Source organism: Podarcis liolepis, assembly GCF_965112155.1.
Source record: "Podarcis liolepis genome assembly, chromosome: 2".
NCBI classification, from domain to species: Eukaryota; Metazoa; Chordata; class Lepidosauria; order Squamata; family Lacertidae; genus Podarcis; species Podarcis liolepis.
The window spans coordinates 81,184,698-81,198,976 of record NC_139555.1 but is presented as its reverse complement, the minus strand read 5'-3'; the positions used below and the strand labels follow the sequence as shown (position 1 = coordinate 81,198,976).

The 14,279-nt window shown below is 44.7% G+C and overlaps 1 protein-coding gene across 9 annotated transcripts in view; it reads left to right on the top strand.

The window, feature by feature from the left end:
* Nucleotides 1-1,407: 1,407 nt before the first annotated feature.
* The window catches only part of CHDH (choline dehydrogenase), a 101,826-nt gene continuing 88,954 nt past the window's right edge, over nt 1,408-14,279 (top strand). For 3 of the 9 annotated variants that reach the window (XR_014522468.1, XM_083489329.1, XM_083489330.1), the window contains exons 1-7: nt 1,897-2,595; nt 8,618-9,424; nt 10,819-10,970; nt 11,591-11,720; nt 11,941-12,075; nt 12,931-13,073; nt 14,167-14,269. Coding sequence is in view for 7 of the 9 variants with exons in the window: in XM_083489329.1 (XP_083345455.1) it covers nt 8,671-9,424; nt 10,819-10,970; nt 11,591-11,720; nt 11,941-12,075; nt 12,931-13,073; nt 14,167-14,269 (1,417 nt within the window). In the remaining 2 variants the exon portion in view is untranslated. Of the gene's footprint in view, nt 1,827-1,896; nt 2,596-2,899; nt 3,029-3,079; nt 3,101-8,617; nt 9,425-10,818; nt 10,971-11,590; nt 11,721-11,940; nt 12,076-12,930; nt 13,074-14,166; nt 14,270-14,279 lie in introns of those variants that run through there. The other 6 variants (XR_014522469.1, XM_083489327.1, XM_083489325.1 and 3 more) reach the window with 5 other exon arrangements.

Here is a 14,279-nt window from a genome sequence, read left to right as displayed (position 1 = left end):
CTTCTGTGGTAGGCTCGGCCACATGTCCTTGCCCTCCCAGTGCTCTCCTATCTCTTCTCTTCAGCGGCAGCGGCGCAGCAAGGTCGGGGCTTCTTTCTTTTTTCTCCTTCTTTCTCTCTCCTCCTCCTCCTCCTCTCCCCTTTCCTTTTGCATTGGCTCCAGGGTTCTCCTGGCCCTGGAGCGTCACTAGGCAGTTCACCGGGTGGTCTTGCTCCTGGCTCGATTTGGGTTGCGTAGGGTGTGTGTGTGTCAATGGCTCTCCCAGTTGACGCGCCAGGCATCCCCGGTTCCCCTTCAGTAGTGGCAGCGGCAGCAGCAGTCTCAGCAGCCCAGAGCAAGCCTGGTAGCTTCAGGAGCTGCTCGCTGCCATGGTGCTCGCCATGTTGCCTCACCAGAAGTCCCCATATAATGTGTCTTGTGCTGTTGAACCAATCATGCAACATTCATTCCCTACTAATAAATCTACAACACTTAAAGTATAAATCCGGGGACATTAAATGAAATCCGGGGACATTCCGGGGATGGATTTTGTCAGGGGCAGACATGGGGATGTCTGGTAACCATACTCTATTGGGCCCTAGTAATGGCTCCCCTACCACTAATCCTGGTAGCTGTAGATCATGGGTAGGCAAAATAAGGCCCGGGGACCGGATCCGGCCCAATTGCCTTCTAAATCCGCCCCTCGGACAGTCCAGGAATTAGCGTGTTTTTACATGAGTAGAATGTGTGCTTTTATTTAAAATGCATCTCTGGGTTATTTGTGGGGCACAGGAATGTGTTCATTCCCCCCCAAAAAAATATAATCCGGCCCCCCACAAGGTCTGAGGGACAGTGGACCGACCCCCTGCTGAAAAAGTTTGCTGACCCCTGCTGTAGTTAAGGAGTTGTTAGGAGACTCCTGTTCCCCTCATAGAGTAGCAATTCCCAGAATGGTTTAACTATCATTCCCAGTAGCTCTGACAGGAATAGGAGGGTCTCCTAACAATTCCTAGCATGTTGAACGAATTACAACTCCCAAGAATTTCTGGAGGAAACCGTGATTGTTTAAAGCAGTATTGTTTAAAGTAGTTTGCAATGAAATAACAACTCCCAAATTAAAATATTTCATTTACTGATGCTGTCACTAATACTATCAGCTGGAAAAGATCCAGATGGTTAAGTAGAATTTAGAGCCCACTGACGTCAGTGTGAAAAATTGGTACCATTGATTTCTATGGTATCTAAATGAAACTTAAATCTAACACTATATGTAAATTTTCCCAAAACATATCTGAAAGAGTTAAATTGCATGCAGTAACAAGAAATTGGAGCTCCATTTTACAAAGGGAAAAGAAGCACAAAGGAGTTGTTTCCGAACTAGTTGAGGAGACCCTAGATTAAATGCTTTGTAAAACGCCTATGAAGTGTATTTTTTGTGTGTATCACCTTTCCCGTAACTTTTCATGTTTCAATATGCAAATAAAACTGATTTTTTGGCTAAGGCTGGTGGTGCAGCAGCAGCAGCAATAAAACAGCTATCACGTTTGCTAAAGTTAAGCAGTCCAGTATGATTTCAAATTGGGATGAGGAAATGCTTGTCGAGATTCCTTCATTGCCGGGGGTTAGACTAGATGACCCTCAGGATCCCTTCCAACTCTACAATTCGATGGTTCAATCTAAGTCATCTAGTTCAGTGTTTCACCCAAACCGCTGGAGGCTTGAGTAGAACAGGAGATATGGGGTCTTCGCATTACCTCTTGGACAACAGCGGTCAGAGAAGGAAGTGGTGTAACGCGAGGGAAACAATTTATGGAAGCATAGTTTTCAGGAAAGCAACGCAGCACAAGGTATGATTGCCCACGTGTGTGTCGTTTAATCCTTTTCAAGTTACAGCTGAAGCGCGCTTCCTTTTCTGTGGAACTCCTAAAGTCAAATAACTCTTTCCTAGGAAGCGGCTATATTTATATCACCCCTGCCACGCTGATATAGAAGAAAAGCGGGGGAAGGGAGACGGAAGCGTCGAAAGAAACCAGATGCGATCTGGAAAAACCTGCACGGCATGCTGAGATGTTTTCTGCTGCGGGCTAACTGCAACTCAGGGACACAAGGGCGCCATTCATTCGGCGCGCTTTTGTCCCTCCCCCTCGCCGAGAGAGAGAGACGAGCGGTGAGGCCGGGCTCTTCTTCTTCCCACACAGAGCGAGTCCAAGGGGCACTTGGACCGATTTCCCAAGTGCGCGACCGAGAGAGGAGTTTTTCATTTGGACTTGGCAAGTCCCAGTTGCAATCAGGCAGCCTGCGAATGGCATGCAATAGAAAGGGGCGTGTTCCTGAAGGGGGGGCTGTGTGTGTGTGTGTATACTGTATATATATTTGTATATATTTTGTACAAGGGTCCAGCCGGCCAGCCCCCTTTAGGAACACGCCCCTTTCCAATGCCTGCCTGCCTGCCTGCTCTTTGGACTTGCCAAGTGCCCGTCAGCCCCCGTCAAAAAAGTTGCGCGGCTGCGCAACGGAGAAGGAAAGGGTGCGCGGGGTGGCGGATGAGTGAGGGAAGCTGCAGAGACGGCGGAGGCGCCGGTGCTTTCGGGGACGAGTGAACGAACTTCGGTTTGTGTGAGTGGGTAAAGTAAAGTGGCTGGAGGAGAAAACAACAACCACGAGCCTGGCCCAAGTCGGCGAGACTGCGGTTGGGAGAGAGAAGGGCCGTTACGAAGGCGGGAAAAAAGGGGGTGTAGGCCGAGCGAGCGGGGTGGCTTTGGGTGGCGGGAGTCGCCTCAGAAACGCGCTCTTTGCTCGCCCCTCGCCCCGCCCCGCTTCCAGGCTCTCCTGCCTGCTGCTCTTTACGTGACCAGCCACCCCCTATACAGTATATATATAAAAAGTAAGCCTCTGGCTGGGAAATATTATCTCATTCCAGCCCCGTATGATCCCAGTCAACAGCAGACTTGCTGGCTCCCTCAGCAGGTTCCTCGCAAGGTCCGGAACAGATCAAGGAAGCACGACGCAGGCCTTCACAAGTGTGGGCCAGATCCTTGAGAACTTTCCAGTAAGGCAGCAGGTGTTAAAGGGAGGTGGATGACAGCGGGGTTTTTCTTCATTTGGGTGCCTCGACTCTGCTGTAGGTATTTCTCTCCCCTAACCCCCCCCCCACCCTTTTGCACTGCGCAGAAGAAAGCAAGTTTGCTTGCTCAGGTCCTTTGTTGGCATCTGAACAAAAGAGCCCTGCAGGACCCGACCTATAATAATATAATCATAATTTATTACTGATACCACACCCATCAGACTGGGTTTCCCAAGCCACTCTGGGTGGCTCCCAACAGAATACAGTGGTACTTAATTGCTTAATTACTTAATTTGTTCCAGAGGTCCGTTCTTAACTTGAAAATGTTCTTAACCTGAGGTACCACTTTAGCTAATGGGGCCTCCTGCTGCCGCCGCGCCGCCAGAGCGTGATTTCTGTTCTCATCCTGAAGCAAAGTTCTTAACCTGAAGCACTATTTCTGGGTTATCGGAGTCTGTAACCTGAAGCGTATGTAACCTGAAGCGTATGTAACACGAGGTACCACTGTAGTAAGAATATGATAAACATTAATAATTAAAAACTTCTCTAAACAGGGTTGCCTTCAGTTGTCTTCTAAAAGTCAGGTATCTGTTTATTTCCTTGACATCTGGTGGGAGGGCGTTCCACAGGGCAGGCGCCACTACTGAGAAGGCCCTCTGCCTGGTTCCCTGTAACCTCACTTCTCACAGGGAGGGAACCACCAGAAGGCCCTCGGAGCATCCAGGCTGAACGATGGGGGTGGAGACACTCCTTCAGGTATACTGGGCCAAGGCCTATAGCCCTCTAATCCAGCACCTTGTTCTCACAATTGCCAGCCAGATACCAGTGGGAAACCTGCAAACACCCAAGCACTCCCTTTTCCTTCAGTTTCAAATAACTGCTATTCAGAAGCATTACTACCTCCACACAGACTATTTCCATATTTTTCAAGTGTCTTTGTTTCCGAGGGATGCCCCTCATTTAAACCTACAGTGGTACCTCGGGTTACATACACTTCAGGTTACATATGCTTCAGGCTACAGACTCCGCTAACCCAGAAGTCGTACCTCGGGTTAAGAACTTTGCTTCAGGATGAGAACAGAAATCGTGCTGCGGCGGCCCCTTAACTAAAGTGGTGCTTCAGGTTAAGAACAGTTTCAGGTTAAGAACAGACCTCCGGAACGAATTAAGTACTTAACCCGAGGTACCACTGTATTTTAAAGTTGTCCCTTGATAGCGTTGTAAGCCTCTTTCTCACCATAAGTTTATTGCAGATGTGCCTGATTCCATAGACTATCCGCTAATACCACTTACACCCAAAATATGCATCCAAAATGCTTAAAAAGATATTTGAGCTTGCCACAGGGCTCACCCACTAAATGTCTATACTAGATGACTCTTGGGGATCTCTTTCAATTCTACAATTCTGTGATTCTGTGGAACAGTTGCTTGTGAATAGGTGTCTGTGGGATCAGGGATAGGGAGCTCAATCATGTGGAAGACTATGTGTGAGCATTCTTCCTGGACTTCTTCCTCCATCATTAAAGGTCAGCGGCATGCCCGTGACTTGCAGTGGGCCAGGCAAAACAGCTCCAAATAAACACATGGAGACTTTTTACACGATGCTTACATACTATATTAGGACTCTGCTCAAAATAAGAGGGGCAAAAGGAAGTCGGAAAGTTAGGTTAGACTATATTTGTCTACAGGAAAAGAAGTAGGCTGGCATCATCACACTCCCATTTAGTGTGTTGAGAATGGTGATTCCTGCCAAAATAAGACTGAAAGATTCTCAGAAGCTTTCCTCAGCTAGGAACTTAGCAAGTTGAAAATGTTTGTTTGACTGTCTAGGTCTAGGAAACCAGGACGTAGCTTTGAGGGTGCTGAAAGTTCTCTGTAAAATATCCCTAGTCCCTCAAAAAACCTAGTTATCTAGATTACCTTGAAGAACAAACCATGAAATCAAGTTCAACCATCATAGTTGCAGTAACTTGTACTCATTTAAAGTAACATTATTTTTTCATTTTTTCATATTTTTTCATTTTTCATTTTTCATATTTATTATAAAACATTCCAACCCTTCCATTATTATTAGCCCTCAGAATGATCCTCTACTTTCACTGTACACAAATTCTGTTCTGTGAAATAGACAACGTCTGAGATTATGTAGCTCTGACAAAGCTACAGAAATATCTTAGCTGTGTCAATAATAAGAGAGCCTTGTTGTAGATTAGAACTTGGAGGAATTGGCAATAGTTTTCTGAGTACTTGGCACACAATTTAAAATATGCATGTTAACCCACTCCTAAAATAACCAAATTTAGATCCAGTGGCACTGGAGAATTACCATCCAGTCTCTAATTTGCCATTTTTGAACAAGGTATTGGAGTGGGCGGTGGTCTTCTAACACCAGATAGTATTGGATTATGTTGATTCTATGAATCTACAGTGGTACCTTGGGTTAAGAACTTACCGTATTTTTTGCCCCATAGGGCGCACCAGCCCATAGGGTGCACCTAGGTTTTTTTTGGGGGGGGGAATAAAGGGGGGGAAATTATTTTTCCCCCAGGCATGAGTCTGGGGCGGGGGAAGCCCAAGCTTCCCCCAACCCCAGCCCCCAGAACAGACTGCTATCCGCAAGCCTTGGGAGCTCGGCGGGAACTCGCGCTGGTTTTCCCAGGCTTGCGGAGAGCTGCCCGAAGCCCGGGGCGCGCTCCACTGCGCTCCTCTGGTTTCGGGCTGCAGGCTGCTGTCTGCAAGCCTTGGGAGCCCGGCAGGAACTCCTGCGGGCTCCCAAGGCTTGTGGACAGCTTCCTGAAGCCTGGAGAGCGAGAGGGGTCGGTGCGCCCCGACCCCTCTCGCTCTCCAGGCTTCAGCGAAAGCCTGCATTCGCCCCATAGGACACACACACATTTCCCCTTCTTTTTGGAGGGGGAAAAGTGCGTCCTATAGGGCGAAAAATACGGTAATTCGTTCTGGAGGTCCGTTCTTAACCTGAAACTGTTCTTAACCTGAGGTACCACTTTAGCTAATGGGGCCTTCTGCCGCCGCTGCACGATTTATGTTCTCATCCTGAAGCAAAGTTCTTAACCCAAGGTACTATTTCTGGGTTAGCGGAGAATCCTAACCTGAAGCGTCTGTAACCCAAGGTACCACTGTATTTCAGTGTGGCTTCAGAGCCATTGATGGAATGGCAATTGGCTTTTTTCATTCTGGATGATGACTTACACCAGAAAATGGCCCAGTGAGAGATGTTATCCTGTTCTCTTAGACCTCTCTTAGACCAGGCATGTCCAACAGGTCGATTGGGATCTACAGTGGTACTCGGGTTAAGTACTTAATTCGTTTCGGAGGTCTGTTCTTAACCTGAAACTGTTCTTAACCTGAAGCACCACTTTAGCTAATGGGGCCTCCTGCTGCCGCCACGCCGTCAGAGCACAATTTCTGTTCTCATCCTGAAGCAAAATTCTTAACCTGAAGCACTATTTCTGGGTTATCGGAGTCTGTAACCTGAAGCGTATGTAACCTGAGGTATCACTGTACTGGTCAATTGTGGGGTCAATGCCCTCCCCCAAGGTGAACAACTTTGGCTTTCCAAAAAAAAAAAAAAAAAAGCTGAGCAACGGAGCCAGCCTGAGGGGAAGGGAGGAGGGTAAGGGCTGGCGTGGAAAGGGTTCCTTCGCTGCCGTCCTGCCCTCCGGCGGCTTAAAGGGGCAGTGCGCTGTTACCAAGCTGCTAGCACCAGAGGTAGCAACCGTGTTACCAGGGCTTTGTTACATGTGCTTTTACCTCAGGGCTCTTCCCGCCCACCCGCTTCTGAGTTTGGGCCTTGCTGAGGGGGGCAGGTCTGGAGCGATCAGCTGGGCGGGCTGGGTTCAGGACCGTGGCTGACTGGATCTGGCCCGTGGACCGGTTTGAGGAACTCTGTTCTGGGCAAGTCTACACTAGACTCCTGTAATACACTCTACATTTTCAGCTGGTTCACAATGCAGCTGCCAGAGCCCTGATGGGAGTATGGTACCAGTGACACCTACGTTACATTGATTGCACTGCTTTCTAGTTTGTTTCTGGATTGAGTTTAAAGTACTGGTTTTAACCTTTAAAGCCCAGTACAGTTTGGGTCCAACATATTAACTGAACCGTCTGCATTTGCACCATTTTGCTCACACTATGACAACTCCCTCAGAAGCTCTCATATACACAGTGGGGTGGGCTGGGGGTGGGGGTAGGACTGCAAACAATGAGATAAGAGGAAAATGAAATGCCGGAAGTGCAGACAGTGATAATTACACCATTAACAAGAGGATAGTAAATTGAAGAAGTAAATTTTATTAGAAATATGATATTGGAGAACTGTTACAAGGTGATACAATGAAATTCAGTTAGGGGGGATTTGAGGAAGTCAGTTAACAATGAAAGTTAAATTAGGTTTTAGAAGTAAGAAGTGTTTTTATTTTTTTCCTCTTTTTCTCTAGTATTGTAATGTGTTTTCTTTTGTGTTTTGTATGTTATTTCTCTTATAAATGTGGAAAATTAATTAAAAAAATTAAAAAAGATAGTTACACCATTAACGGGCTATTCACAAAATCACTGTTGGTGATAACACATACATCCTGGCATTGAAAACAAAGAGTCTTGGATTTGATGAATAATAATAATAATAATAATAATTTGTTATTTGTACCCCGCCCATCTGGCTGGGTTTTCCCAGCCACTCTGGGTGGCTTCCACAAAGACCAAAAATACACTAAGATGTCACACCTTAAAAACTTCCCTGAACAGGGCTGCCTTCAGATGTCTTCTGAATGTCAGGTAGTTGTTTATCTCTTTGACATCTGATGGGAGGACGTTCCACAGGGCGGGCGCCACTGCCGAGAAGGCCCTCTGCCTGGTTCCCTGTAACCTCACTTCTCGCAATGAGGGAACCGCCAGAAGGCCCTCGGCGCTGGACCTCAGCGTCCGGGCAGAATGATGGGGGTGGAGACGCTCCTTCAGGTATACTGGGCCGAGGCCGTTTAGGGCTTTAAAGGTCAACACCAACACTTTGAATTGTGCTCGGAAACGTACTGGGAGCCAATGTAGGTCTTTCAAGACAGGTGTTATGTGGTCTCAGCGGCTGCCCCCAGTCACCAGTCTAGCTGCCGCGTTCTGAATTAGTTGTAGTTTCTGGGTCACCTTCAAAAGTAGCCCCACGTAGAGCACATTGTAGTAGTCCAAGTGGGAGATAACTAGAGCATGCACCACTCTGGTGAGACAGTCGGCGGGCAGGTAGGGTCTCAGCCTGCGTACCAGTTGGAGCTGGTACCAGGTGGAGCTGATGAAGTGGGTGATATGCCAAAGATATTCCAAAGCGCTTGTGCCACAATAATTTGCTAGTCTTTAAGACACTCTGTTGTTTTTGCTGCAACAGACTAATATAGTTACATGTCTGGAAAGTTATCAACAGGATAGCCCTGCAACTGACCATGTTTTTGTTTCTACTACAACAGTATTAGGGCTTAATTCTATGATTCAGACCACATATTTACAAACCTGTTTGTTAAGATTTATCTATTTGAGTCATACATTTCAATTATTGAGATTTTTTTTTTCTAGGTTAAAGTATTTGAACCTATATTGTGTATACCAGAAGATCCACGGAGGAAAACATGTCTTATTTACTCAAAGAATTTCTAAAATGTGGTTTTGCCTGCCAAATGCATAGAGTAGGAACATTATTAATTGGAAAACATATGCTGAAAAATTCCAAAGCCTTCAGTGGACAACAACTGAACACTTCACGAGCTTTATCTCAAGTTAGTGCCAAGAATGTGGACTCTTTCAGTTATGTAATTGTTGGAGCTGGATCTGCAGGATGTGTATTAGCCAACCGATTGACAGAAGATCCTCACAGCACTGTTAAACTCCTGGAAGCCGGGCCAAAAGATACCATTTTGGATAGCAAGCAATTGCTGTGGAAGATCCATATGCCCGCTGCACTAACCTACAACCTATGTGATGAGAAATATAACTGGTATTACCACACAACACCACAGAAGCACATGGATAATCGAATTATGTATTGGCCCAGAGGAAGAGTGTGGGGGGGATCATCATCCCTCAATGCTATGGTGTATATTCGGGGCCACGCAGAGGATTACAACAGGTGGAGCAAGGAAGGGGCTGTTGGATGGGATTATGAGTTTTGTTTGCCGTATTTTAAGAAAGCACAGACACATGAGCTGGGTGCTGATTTGTATCGAGGTGGGAATGGCCCACTTAATGTGTCCAGGGGAAAAACAAAAAACCCTCTTCACCGTGCATTTTTGGATGCAGCGCAACAAGCTGGGTACCCCTTCACAGAGGATATGAATGGCTTTCAACAAGAAGGCTTTGGTTGGATGGATATGACAATACACAAAGGTTAGCCTTCAAATAATGTTTGTAAACTTGTCTATTTACCAAATAATAATAATCATTCTACATGGATAATCACAATTGTTTTTGAAACTGCCGTGAAGCCCTGAGATTCCTTGGAAGTTTGCCAAGGATTTCTCAGTAAAATCACTAATGATGGACAAGTTTATCCAAAAGACAGTTTGATCATTGCTGCTGATCTTTTTATGCTATGTATATTTGCAAAGTGTGTTTATTTTATGCATTCTGTTATTTCTTCACACAGTGCATATTTAAACCATGGAACTTGCTCCCACAGGAGGCAGTGATGGCCACCAACACTTTCAAAGAGGATTAGACAAATTCATGGAGGAGAGGGCTGTTGATGGCTGCTAGACATGAAGCCAATGCTCTGCCTCCACAGTTTGAGGCAGCAGTGCTTCTGGAATACCAGTTTCTGGAAACTAGAGGGTGGGGAAGAGTGCTCTTGTGCTTGAATCCAACTTGCAAGCCAAATACATGACCACTGTGAGAACAGGATGTTAGACCAGATGGGCCATTTGTCTGATCCGGCAGGGTCTTACATTCTTTTTTTTAATTCAACATAATATTTATAAGAAGTTGTGGGGTTAGTTAGGGAAGCCAGAAATGAGTGTGAAACAGCAACAATAACCACACAAAGGTATCTAATTTGCCTCTCTTCTGGTAAACATGGCTTGTTGACTTGGATTAAATGATCTATAATGGAATTACTATGGAAACCAATCTGCAGAAAGCATTCACTTCAGTAGAACTGATTTGTCAGTTTACTGAAATTAGTTTTTCTGGCTGAATGAGAATGCCAACTGATGGCCATCTTTTGCACCCACTAAATTTCTAGAATAATCTTTGACAGCACTTTTAACCACTTGATTTGCATTTAATTCTTAAATGTAGACAGTCTCTCTCTCTCTCTCTCTCTCTCTCTCTCTCTCTCTCTTGCAAGGTATTATGCACCCGGTCCACACAACTACTATTCGAACCCTTCCCTTGCCCCCAGCAAAGGTGATCAGCACTGTCAGTTTTTGGAGTCGGGTGGGATTAAGAGTACAGCAATAGGCATAGAGTGTTATATTTGTGATTCTATAGATTGAGGCAGAACTTCAGTTAGGGGCAGAAATGATAAATTCACACAGCGCCCTGCCCAGCAGGGTGTCCCCCCCCTTCCATATTATGTATGGGAGATATGTGTGTGTGTGTGTGTGTGTAAACTTATTCCAGTGGGCAAGTTAATAGATTGCATGTTGCTGGATTGGAGCAGTTATTTTAAAGGAGAAGAACAAATGCAGAATTTCAAAACAGCAAGAAAGTCATTTCTGTAGCTCTGAAAGGGCATAGATTATTTTGGTTACTTCTGTAATATGTAAACCCATATTTTGTAGGTCAAAGATGGAGCACAGCTAGTGCGTACCTTCGCCCTGCATTGCCACGCCCAAACTTGTCTGCAGAAGACAGTACACTTGTTACAAAAATTTTGTTTGAAGGGACCAAAGCCATTGGCATTGAGTATGTTAAAAATGGAGAAAAGAAAAAGGTAAGATTTAAATTTCCTATCCAGAAAGAAATTTCTGGAAAGGTAATAGATTTTTAGTTGCAATAAAAATAAAATGTTACTGCAGCAGAATTATAGCAAGGCTGCTGTGCTGCTTGAAGTAGTTACACTGGGACAAATGAAACTTTGATATACTACATATGAACACGTACCACTGATGAAGCCCATGAGAGCGAAACAAGGCATTATTCCAGAAATCCTTGTCAACTCTGTAGAACTGTAGTAGGCTCCAATATGGACTTTATGAACATATGTGGAACAGAAACTACCAGATATTTGGTCTTTATGAATGAACTGATCTATTGGGACTTCCGTATATATTATTACACTTTATGTGTTGTTTATATGCAAGATAAACATTTGATATTGTGATAAGAATATATAGATGAGTATCGTTTATGTGAATGCACAACCGGTTACATCCTGTGTGTTTGTCAAACAGTCAGGTCCAGCTGACTGTCTAGACTCATCTGTCTGGCCTAACACAAATTGTATGGAAATTGACATTTATCACCCAGCTGCTCTCTGAAAGGTTGTTTTGAAATACTGATTTTATTGTATCAAAAATATATTCATTAACAATTAGCTTTCTTTTATTTCAGGTTTTTGCTAGTAAAGAAGTTATTTTAAGTGGAGGTGCCATAAATTCCCCACAGTTACTTATGCTGTCTGGAGTTGGAAATGCAGATGACCTAAAAAAATTAGGAATTCCTGTTGTCTGCAACCTTTCAGGTGTGTGTCCAATACTATGTTTGGGTTGAATATAGTTCTGCTTACACTGATCAACTGCTTGCCTTGGAATCTAAGATAAGTTAACTAAAGGAAGTTAGTCAGCTACAGGGAGTGATGGAAAACTTTACCCCCATGTTGTTCCTTAAGTTACCTTATCTTAGAATCCAAGCTGTACTTATTTCTATAATGTTGGCAGTTTTGTTGTTGTTGTTTTTACTAGGAGTTGGCCAGAATCTTCAAGATCATTTAGAAGTGTATGTACAACAGAAATGCACTCAACCTGTAACATTGTATAAAGCACAAAAGCCTCTTCAGATGGTCAAGATTGGGCTTGAATGGTTCTGGAAATGTACAGGTAGGACTTAAAATAGTGTCATGTGATGCTGTTAGATAGGGATAGCAAATTGGCTTTTGAAATAAAAAGGGGCTATCCAAGTGAATGTACATACCTGTGAGCACTCTGATTAGAGAAACCTTTGACCAGTAAACACATTTTATCTATACCAGGACCCCCACTAACCTTTTCATTCACCAACCCCACCTATACCCTTTACCAAGATTCCCTCACCAGACCCCCCACACACACACCTTGACAACTCCCCACCCCTGGACCTTGCCAGTCCCTAACAGCATGCCCAACCCCTACATCTAGCCCTTGCCAACACCCTCCTCCTCACCCCAATAACCCACGAGACCTTTCCCATTCCTTCTCATGCTGATGCAGCCAAGCAGGACAAAGGGGTGACCTGGTAGGTGGAGCCCTGCAGGAAGGTGGTCAGAAGTGGCAGTCAGCTGGCATTGCGATCTGCCGCCACCACCTTATCCCTGCTGATTCTTTATCCTAAGCAGTGATGGAGACAGTGGATTACTAGGCTGGCTGGCTGCCTCTTCTAACCACCTTCCTCCTGCCTGCTCTTAGTTTGTCAGTTACTGGTAATCTTACTGACTTTAGTGGGGCTTTCTTCTGAGAACACGGCTGTCCAGGATCCATGCATTAGCATCAAGATAACTCGTGGTTTCTTCCACGTGTTCCCCTCCAACTGCGTCTTCTACCTCCACACGGAGGAGTCTATCCCTCAGAAGCCTTCAGAAAGGATATTGCCAGGAATATGCTTTCTCTCAGCCGGAACTGGTTTTTTTTATAAAAAACAAAATTCTCTTCCCCATTGCACAATTTCTGAATCTCCCCTATGGTATTTCCATTCTTCAGGTGACGGAGCCACTGCTCATCTAGAGTCTGGGGGATTTATCAGAAGTCGACCTGGAGTTTCTCATCCAGATATTCAGTTCCACTTCCTCCCTTCTCAGGTGATTGATCATGGACGTGTTGCTTCTCAACTGGAAGCTTACCAAGTGAGTGGTACAAGAACACTAATTATGAAGAAACAAAAGTACTACCTGAAAAATTGTGCTGCCATAATTCCATTTTACCTGTAGCATATACAGTGGTACCTCTGGTTAAGAACTTAATTCGTTCTGGAGGTCCGTTCTTAACCTGAGGTACCACTTTAGCTAATGGGAACTGCTACGCCGCCACTGCACGATTTCTGTTCTTATCCTGAAGCAAACTTCTTAACCCAAGGTACTACTTCCGGGTTAGCGGAGTCTGTAACCTGAAGCGTTTGTAACCCAAGGTACCACTGTAAATAGAAAAATCAGATTATGTCCTTCAGCATCCTTGGTAATCACTCTGTCATAGTAAAACAGCAGAGAAAGATCTAAATCAGACCATTTCTCTTTCATGGTACCCCTCAACATGGCACCCACAGATGCCATTGTATCCATCAGATATTTTTGTTGGTGCCCAGTGGGATTCCCTGTCACTTCAGGGTTTTTAATTTTTTAAAAAATCATTTTTGCAGACTCTCTTTTATTTTCGTCTGTGGCTGGGTTGACTACAAAGAGACCCACAGGTCTGCACATGCTCTATTCTCTTTACTTCCCCTTCCCATTAATGCTTCTGGGCTGCATGTGGAATCAGGACATCTTGTTCTATTTTAGAACAGACTGGGAAAAAGGTGAAATATAAATAAATAATATAATTATATTAATAGTAATAATTTTTCATAAGAAAGGAAAGAAAGAAGGTGGAGGCCTCACAGCCTCACCTCAAAATTCTTCAGAAAAGGCGAAAAGGGACCTTGCTGCCGCCTGCTGAGTTAGGGGAAGGTGGAATGATTGAGGGAGGAGATGTCCCTGGATATTGTTTTTGAGGGTGCACATGTATTGCCTCCTGTTTTTGTATGGTGGTTTGTTTGGCAGTGGGGTGATTTGAGGAGGATGTTTTGTCTGCGTTGTGGGTTAGGGATTAACTGTTCCGGAGCTGAGGTTCTTGTATTCAGATGTACTATGGACAACTTATAGAGAAGTCAGTTTTTAAAACTGTATTAATTTAGAAAGAACATCCTGATAGCTTATTTCATATCTTCTTTGGGGGCTGTTGCAGGTTCATGTTGGACCTATGCGAAGTACAAGTATAGGATGGCTAAAGCTGAAAAGTACAGACCCAAGAGAGCATCCTGTCCTTGAGCCCAACTATTTGTCAACAGGTAAGTTGTG